The sequence below is a fragment of the Cygnus atratus genome, chromosome 3, assembly GCF_013377495.2.
Source record: "Cygnus atratus isolate AKBS03 ecotype Queensland, Australia chromosome 3, CAtr_DNAZoo_HiC_assembly, whole genome shotgun sequence".
Classification (NCBI taxonomy): Eukaryota; Metazoa; Chordata; class Aves; order Anseriformes; family Anatidae; genus Cygnus; species Cygnus atratus.
In genome coordinates, this window is record NC_066364.1 from 57,175,126 (window position 1) to 57,184,536 (window position 9,411).

The 9,411-nt window shown below is 45.7% G+C and overlaps 1 protein-coding gene across 1 annotated transcript in view; it reads right to left on the bottom strand.

The window, feature by feature from the left end:
- Positions 1-9,159, bottom strand: part of SOGA3 (SOGA family member 3) — a 30,447-nt gene extending 21,288 nt beyond the window's left edge. The window contains 4 exon segments of the mRNA XM_035538772.2: positions 3,554-3,712; positions 7,136-7,360; positions 7,676-8,643; positions 9,078-9,159. Of these exon segments, the coding sequence (XP_035394665.2) occupies positions 3,554-3,712; positions 7,136-7,360; positions 7,676-8,643; positions 9,078-9,159 (1,434 nt within the window).
- Between the last annotated feature and the right edge of the window lie 252 nt (positions 9,160-9,411).

Sequence of the window (9,411 nt, forward strand, 5' to 3'; positions counted from 1 at the left end):
AATGCTTACCATATTTTGAATTATTAAGCTTCTGTCAGTAGGAGTATCGTTGCCAATTTGAATACTACTTACTTTTCTTACTGCATATCTAAAATGAGTATAAGAACTAAAAACAAATTAATGAATATGTTAAGGAATGTAAGTCATTAACTTTTTTTTTTTTACATTTAAAAATTGCATCTAGCTACAGTTGCTTTCTCTTTCTTTCAGGAAACACTTTATTTCTCTAGTTTGTTCTTAGCTTCCAAAAAAAAAAAAAAAAAGCATTACAATTAATAATATCGAACAATAAAGAGGAAATCAGCAGTGGTTGCCAGAAATAAATTCTGAAAATTGACAACCTAGATTAAAAATCTTGTGTTTCCATGTGGATGCATGCAGGAATAACATTGCAAAATGAAATACCTGCAGGTTGGGGGACTGCAAGTAAGAGTAACTGATAGAAAACATATGCCTTGCTAGAACACCTTCCAAACCTTGGATGCTTGCAAGCTTCTGCTGCAATCAACAACAACTTCTGTTTGTCATGATATATATATATTATATGCATATATATTTATATATATTTCCAAAAGCTCCAAACCAGGAAAGGAAATTGCAACTATTTCCTATCTCTCTGTACTAATATATTCACAAGTCTATATTCACCCCAAAAGGTTCAGTGGAGAACTCTGGATTTGCCTGTACACTCTAGCTTTGTCTACACAAACACATCTGCTAGCATTTACGTTATAGACATGTTTGTGGTCAAGTCTTGTATATTAGAACGATATAGAATCTACACAGAAAGCTTTGGCTCTGGTCACACTCTGGAGACCAAATGACAAAAAATGCTGTTTCTGCCTCCAACAATTTCTATTAAGTCTTTTAACCTTTCTTTGCTACCTCACACCATTCATCATAAAAGGAGAACAGATTTCCCATGGCAGTTATAAATAAATAGATTTTGAGAAGAATGGGAAGTTATCAGCTGGTGCACAAAATTAGGTCTGTGTTTCTGCAGTACTCTAGGTAACATAAAAGTACAGAAGTCGGATATATATACTCTGAGCACTGCTACTATGCTGTAAAATCAAAAAGCTTTATTGGCGTTAGAGTGAGTTCTGTCATTAATTCAAAGCACAGTAAAGTGAAGAACATAATCCAGACAAAAGGCCTTGACTCTGCATTCCTATTTATGCTGATTAGAACTTACTTAAGGAGGAGGTTCCATTGGTTATAATGGGTGTACTGAAATAAGAAAGGGTTGTAATACTGTGAAACCACAGGAAATAACTCACAAGCAAACAGATTAATGTTATGACTATCTGACAGCGACATACAAAACCTCCAATTGCTGAAGAACATAAAAAAGCTTTTGTCACAGAAAAAAATCTAATTCACTTTAGACTACTACGGGTTGTCCTCACGGTTGTTTCACGTTAACATTTTCATAGCTTTTTCACAGATTCTAAATTTCAAATTTGTAAGCATTAGTGTTCTTCATCAGCATCCTTCCGTTGGCTCCCAAAGTCATGGCATGTTTGCAAAGTGCATAATAATTTGCCTTTGCTTCAAACTTGCTTTTCTCTGACTCGCATCTCCTCAACCATTCTCCAACATCTCCTACCCTGTGCTGAAGGTCCTAGCCTGACAAATAGCCTCCTCCTGCTCACTGAAACTCAGCAGCCTGTGTGAAATATATAAATGAAAGCTCCTGCCTAATTCTGATGACACACATAATAACTGGGCATGGCAGCTCTCCCCAGATCAGTATAAGGATGTATTTCTGTATTTCTTCATCAGCTCCATTTCTACTCTGGTGTAGAGTCTTAATGTATTTCTGAGCTCTGGCTCAGTGCCCCCATTCTGTGCCAAAGGGAATCATTCATCTGCTTCAGCTTCAGGAAAATAGTATCATGTAGAAGAGCCCCTAGCTTAAATACAACATTTTTTGTTCTGGAGCCTGAAGTATCCTTCCATTGATGGCTTCCGAGGGCAAAGACAGAAAGATGCAAATATCTAAGCTAAAAAAGAAGTGGAATATGAGAACAGCAGAACCACAGTTCAGCCTAGTGGGCCAGAGGGAAGAGACAGGATAAGGAGAAAAAGACCACTGATGAAAGAGATGAGAAAGCCTAATTATTGGGTTAATTTCCTGCAGCTACACAGCTCCCAAAGAATGCAGGGTATTAAATTGCCACTACATTTCACTATAGTGCAAAGACCCATAAAAAGAAGCGAGGGAAAAGCAAATAAGCTACCTGTGGTACAACCCATCACAGGGCAGGAGGAAAGGATTCAGAAATAGGAATCTACAAGAAAGTAGAGTCTGAAGGACAAGAAACATTGAAAACTTGGTGCAAAGTCAAGCTTAACAAGAAGTTGTAAGGACAATTACAGAAAGATCATGCTGTCATAAAGAAGATGGTCCCGGAAACTGAGTGGTATTTGACAGCATAGACCAGAGTGAAAACAGAAAAAGGAAATCTCAGAGAGGAGAGGAAGCTAAATAAGGCTCAGACTTCATGCCCTTTTCAAATCTGCAATTATCTGGAAAAGCAACAGAAGGTGACAAAAAATAACCACCTGTTTATCCTCTACTAACATGGTTGAAATTCAGTTCCTGTAAAGGAAACATATGAAAATTTTTAATACTACATCACTTAGAGTAAGCATTTGCAATTCTTAAAAATACTGTAACTTATCATACAACTGAGAATCTCCTGTCTTTCTTAACAACTGAAATACATCTCTTCCGCTTCATGTAAGATCAAAGTAGATATTGGCATTTCTGTTAGGGAATATTACTAAATGTGAAAATCAGTGTCATTCATTGAATTTTAAACATTGAACATGAGAGTTGTTTCTAAAATCTGTTCCGAGAATTCATTCTTATTCAACAGTTTCTCCTTTTACTGCATGCTTTATTATCTCTGTCAGCCAGGCTATTACCACTGTAATACAATTTTCTGCTTACTTAATGGGATGGTATCTTGCATCTATCTAATGGCAAATGGAGTAATTTTGTAGATGAATTAGATGTAAAATAAAATTATGCTAAGACTGAAAGGCTAGGTAGAGTCCCCCACTCTCCAGTACTCTGAAAGAGCATGCCTGAACAACATGGAGATGTGTCTCGATTCCCTGTCTTAGTGTGCCTGCCAGTCCCTTGCAAAGGGAAAATACTGGTCTTTGTAAAAATGTGGGGGCAACATCATTTGCGAAGTCAGATGCCTTTGACTCCTTTCAACATTCTATCCACACGTCTTAACTTAAGCACAAAGTCTCAAAGCCTATGAACTCTGTTACTATCAGTTCTATATTCCTCTCCCAGCCTGAGAAAAACAAAGCCACAGTTTGCTTTCCATTTCTTCTAGAAATCACTCAATATTTTAGTTCATTCTCAACTTCCCAGTCACCAATCTGTATCTTAGCACTCTTTGCTACTTTCAACTTTTATCTGGCATATTTTATGCCCCCGAAACAAGTTACAGGAAGAAAAATGATAAATTTAACAATAAGAATTTGAGAACTTCAAATACTTTGTGTAGAAGGAAATAGCAACACTAACCTCTTTCATTTTTTCCAGTTCATTCTGTAGTGCTTGTTTTGCAGTTTCAACTTCTATAAGCTGCTGCCTTAATTTTTCATTTTCATCTTCTGTTATTGTACGTTTCTCTTCCACATTTTCTAACTCATGATGAAGTCTCACTGATACATCTTTTGCAACCTAAATGAAGTGGTATTTCAAAAGAAAGAAGAAAAAAAAAAGAATTACAAAAGAATTAGTGCTGAAGTGCTTAGTGTCTAAGCAACCATTTACAGGTCAATTCTGATGTTCTTATGGAAGCAGCATGTAAGGAAACGTAGACAATGGCATACACAGATAGAATTCCAAATATTCAAAATTCAAGACAATTCCTACAAAAAGCTGGCATGTTCTTCCTGCGGACTTCACCGGAACCACTGGTAACCAACTATTTCTTTGTTTCTGTTACATCAACAATGAAACAGTATCTTCATTATTCGTGGAGACAGTGCAGCAACTGTTTTCTTTCAACCACTGCCAGCCCATGCTTTTCAATGCACTAAGGGATATGCCCTCCAAACACTTGACATGTGGAAGCGTCAGGGCCCACCTTCTCTAGGCCTACTGTACCTGTCCATGGCATAGAACCATAAATGGATGAACCTTTATTTCTACTCTTTTAGTTTCTCTCTCCTTCACAGACAGATAATCTATTTCGCATTTAGTACTACTGGTTAATTTAAACAGTAAAATATGAACAAACAACATTCTTACTGACCTTGTATTTATCCAAACGTTGTCAGTGTTTTTAAATTAAAATGAATATGAGGTGGTTTTCTGTACTTGTTTTTATTTGTTTGTTTCTAACTTGCATTTTCACAGGAAGAGTTAAAAGGAACATGACAATATCTAATTCCTTTTCCTCAGGTAAGGTAATAAGAATTTTGCCATTCAAGCTATCTGCATTGTATTTGGTGAAACCACCAGAAACTATAATCATACACTAAAAATGTTTAAATATACGCTAATCACTGCTATGATGGTGATTTAGACATATGATTTGAAAAGGCAAATTTCATGCTTTTTTAGAACATCAGAAAGTAAAATTTACCCTTCCTAGCACTATTTAGGGGAGCTCAGAGAGCTCGCGTTACGGCTTTCACTACAGCGATCCTTATGTCAAAGAACTCTCTTTGACATACTAAAGCTCTAAAGAAAAAATAATAACTGTAAGCAAGCAGTCTAGAAGAATCCGATCTATCAGAAAACAGCAGCAGCTCGTGAGTCAGCCTCCCCTGACAAGAAACACAGTGTGTGTGAATTACTGATACAACACTGCAGTGTAGCACAAGACCATTCAATAACCTCCCCCACTGCACACACACTCAAGACACATAATGCCCAACAGAAAGAGAGGGTGGAGGGGAATTTCAATTATAAGCGTACTCCAAAGAGACTGCAGGATGAGCTGAGAATCACACCACAGGGCTGTATTTTGATGGCTTTTCCCATAGTCAGTATTAAACTGCTCATCTAGTTGTCCAACCAAAGTAAATGGAAAATCATTGGGGAAATATTTTTAACAGCATCCTATCAGAATCTGTCTGCAGCTCGTAATTACACTCTGAATCAGTAAAAACAATGAAATAACAAAATCCTTACTGGTAGTGATGTTTTGCAACAAAATTTGGCGGAGTGGTAATTAATACAGGTAAATCCTACAGAGCGTTCGAGATCACCGGGGAATTGGGGCTTACTTATTCAAGATGCATTTTAACACAGCTTTATGCAAGACTGTACCTCTGAAGAACCAAGTCCCGTAATATATCACCCTAGTAAAATGGAGAACGTTATTTTGGAAAGAAATTCGTCAGAAGCAGATTTGGGATCGCTACAAAGAACTGCACATGAGTTACAAATATGGCTAGCAAGAACCAGAAATTCAGTTTGGCAGAAATATGGACTTGACAAACATCCCTACCCCAAAGCACAACACAATCATCAAATCATTATTCCTTCCCAAGTAGTAAGTTGCATGGTTATTAGGAAAGACACGGGAGAAGTCCTTATTGAAGACAGTCCTCTGTTCAACCTGAGGCCTTAGCTGGTACCTCCTATGTGGCAGGTAAGCGCCTAACTACAGAGTCAACTTCCCTCCCAGCCCTCTGTTTAAATAACTTGCTAATACAAAGTAGCATAGAGCCAACAAAGAAATCAACTCTAGAAGCTGGAATCACAATGTTCACTTGGGACAGGAAGGTTCCTGTTCAAATTCTGCCTGCAAGGTGTGTAGCACAACCGTTCACATCATTTTGAGCGTGCAAAATGCCCCTTGTTTTGATCAGAAATTCTACCTGACCCCTGAGTAGGGTGCATCAAAAAAACATTTCACTAGTTTTATTTCTGACCAGGAAGGCACAAGTTTGTCTATAGCCAGCTACTTATAGAACTGTCATGGCCAAAACAGCAAATGTGTTTTTTTAATGTGCACAGAAAAGGAGTATCAAATAGAAATACTGAGAAGTATATTAGCATTTTTAATGGCATTAGCAAGAAAATTACTGGAACATGCCTTGGCCTGGTATCTATGTTTTAGTAAGAATGATGACAAGCGGGAAACTTCAGAAAAGATGATCCAAGTCTGAAAAACAGGGCTGGGCATAACAGACTCTCAATCCATTGCATTTATCCGAAAGAAGTTTGAAATTGACCTGTTCATGACCATGTACTAAATTATCACTCCCAACTGCAGTCCACAGAATTCAACACAGGTGACTAGTCCCAGGCAGCAATAAGCTCCAATTTGCTCTAACAGAAGTCTGCATTTCCATGAGAAATGCCTGGGAGACCCATCAACTGAAGAAGGTTTAGAAGTGCTGATTCAGTAACAGCCTTAACAAAATCTACAGTATGGAAGCAAAAGTTAAACAACTTCCAACTAGCAAAAGAAACTTTTTTTTTCCCCTGTAATTGCAGCAATCTAGAATGAAGATGATACATTATTTACTAATGTCAGTCTTTAAACAAAGACTGAAACTTGTCCTCTGCAATGGGCTGTGGTTCATTCAGATGCTATGGATTAAATACAGCTGATGACACACTGAAGTTTGATGGGCTGCATCTACAGTTTCAGGTGGATGTGGAAAATCCTGGCTTTGCTGAAAATAGCTTTTCCACTGACACCCACAGAGTCAGGATTTTATGTATTTAATGTAACAGTCCTCTGAAATCTTTACAAAAGAGCACTGCAATCCCCTACAAGTCAGTGGGGCTGTTCAGTGAGGTTGGTCTAATTTTGCAGTGGTAGGACATGGTTTGTGTTCATCATAAAAGATCCAAAACTCTAGACCCCAATTTGTATTTGAGTCACTTATTGCACATTACCTTCACGAAAAATGATTGGACCAAAGCTGAGAACAGCCTACCCACGAAGCCCCACCACCGGGCCACTCACTGAAGGGCTTCTATTACTACAGTAGGCTTGGCCGCTGCAATCCTACGTGCCGTGTGGGGTGCGCGGTGTACAACAGAAGGGATGGAAACGCCTGAGTCATGAGGACCGAGAGCACGTCCATGTCTCCGTCCCTGGCGCTCCCTCTCCTCGACACCTGCTCACGCCCGTACCTTGAGGTCCTGCTCCATGCTGCGCAGGAGCTCGCCGTCGATCTCGCCGGTCTGCGCGTAGCGGAGCCTCTTGCGCTCGGCCTTGCGCAGCCGGTACTGGAGGATCCGGCAGTTCTTGTTGGCTCGCTCCAGCTCGTGGCGCATCTCTTGAAGCTGACAAGCGTCCTCCTCGAAGAAGCTGTCCCTCATCTCGTCCATCTCGGTCCTCAGCTCATCTATCTCGTTCTGGCACCGGGGCGAGAAGGGGCGGGGACGCAACAGGTGGGTCAAAAACACAAATGCCAGCAAGCACGGGGGGAAGGCGGCCAACACGGAGCGTGGGGACCGGCCCTGGTCCCCGCGGGGACACCGCCTAAGTGCCGCCGAGCTCGTCAGGGGCGCCGCAACGAAGCAGGGAAGCGCGGCTGAGAGCCCGCCAGGGTCTCAGAGACCCCGCCGGGAACAGGGCGGCAGGGAAGCCCCCCAGGCCCGGGGCTGTGCAGCGCAGCTCCCACCTCCCACTACCCACTATCCACCACCTCCCACCCCCCGGCCCCTCACCTTGAGGCTCTCGTTCTCCTCCCGCAGCTTCTCCATCTCCTCCTGCATCTCGTCCTGCAGCTGCGGGCTCAGGGAGCCCTCCGGGGTGCCGCTCCGGCCGCCGCCGCCCGCCACGCCCTGCCGCAGCCCCTCGGCCCCGGCCGCCGCCGCCATGGCAGAGGGCGAGGAGGCGGAGGATGCAGGGGGAGGCTCGGCCGAGGCGGCGGCCGCCGGGGAGGCGGAGGCGGCGCCGGGGCCGGGGCCGCCGCTGCCGTGGTTGCTGCCCTTGGTTTGCATCTGGGCGGCCGCCGCCAGCCCCTTCCTGAGGTGGAACTGGATGAGCTCACTTTGCAGGCATCCCTCCCGCCAGAACCCGCCGCCGCCGCCGCCCGCCGCCCCGCGGCCCTTGGCGGCGCCCGACGAAGATGGAGGCGCCGGGGCCGCCTCCCCCGCGCCCTTCAGCGGGGACCGCCCCGCTTTCCCCCGCCACTGCCTGGGCGGCGGCGGCGGCGGCTGCGGCTGAGGCTGCGGCGCCGCCGCCCCCTCCCGCTCCCGCTCCCGTTCCCCCCCGCCGCCGCCCGCAGGGGGCGCCTCCTCGCCGGGCTCGGCGGCGGGCGGCGCTTCAGCACCGGCTCCGGGCTGGACAGCGCCCGGCGGCGCCGCGCCCCGCCCCGGCCGCTCGGCGGCGCGGCCCCGGCCGCCCCTCGGCGCCTGGCCCGGCGGCGGCCGCGGGGCCCCGGCCCCGGCCTTGGAGGAGGCGGCGGTGGCCGCGGCGGCGGGCGGGGCGCGGGCGGCGGGCGGGGGTCGCGGGGGGGCGTCGCGGGCCCTGGCCGGGGAGGAGGCCCGCGGCTGCTTCCTGCCGCTGCTGCCCTCCGGGTGCAGGCGAGGCTCGGCGGCGGCGCCCCCTGCGGGCGGCTGGCTCATGGCGGCGGCTATCTGCGGGGGGAGTCCATCGCCGGCGGCGTCCTCCGCCTCCTCCGGCCGGCCGGCTGCGGGAGGAGAAGCGGGGAGGACGGTCGGGGGGGGGAACCGCGAGGAGGCCCCGGCCCTGCCCCGCCGTGTGCCCGGTGCGGGCTGCTGCTGCACCTGCCTGCCTCCCCCGGGGCCTCCTCCTTCAGCCTTGACAGGGCCTCTTCAGCACAAAGTGAGGCCTCCAAGGCACGCGAACCAAGAGCAAAAGGGCCACTGAATCAACTTTTACACCCATCTTTGCATCAGTTTGTTTCCCAGAAGCATTGTCAAGACCTAAGGAGTGGTTCAGGCTTGCTAGCAGTTACACTGAAGCAGCACCGAGGCAGAATCCCTCCAGCACATTTCCAAAACATAGGGATTAAGGAAGGAGTACACCCCAGCCCGGCCCTAGATGTGACACGGTATTCACCTGCGGGTGCTCAGGTGGCAATTTTCCCCCGCAGGGCCTGACCTAGAGTTTTCATGGTCACAGCAGATGGCTGAAATGGGCCGTTAGGTGCCATACCATGCTGCAAAGATGTTCCGTAAGGCATTCTAAAAATAATAGCTATGATCCATAAACTGTTTTCACATAGCCTTTATTTAGTCATCCTTAAAGGGAAAATGCGGGCCAAAATAGCATTCTTAATGTAGCCTTATGATTCCCAACTGTCCCACTGCAAAGTACGGAGTAAAAGCCAACTGGTCAAACTCAATGTAGACATTATACCCTACCCTGACAATTGGTTTACTCCCTGCAACACACCAGACAATGAGACTGTGTTTGCTCTGCACTCACTGGCTGG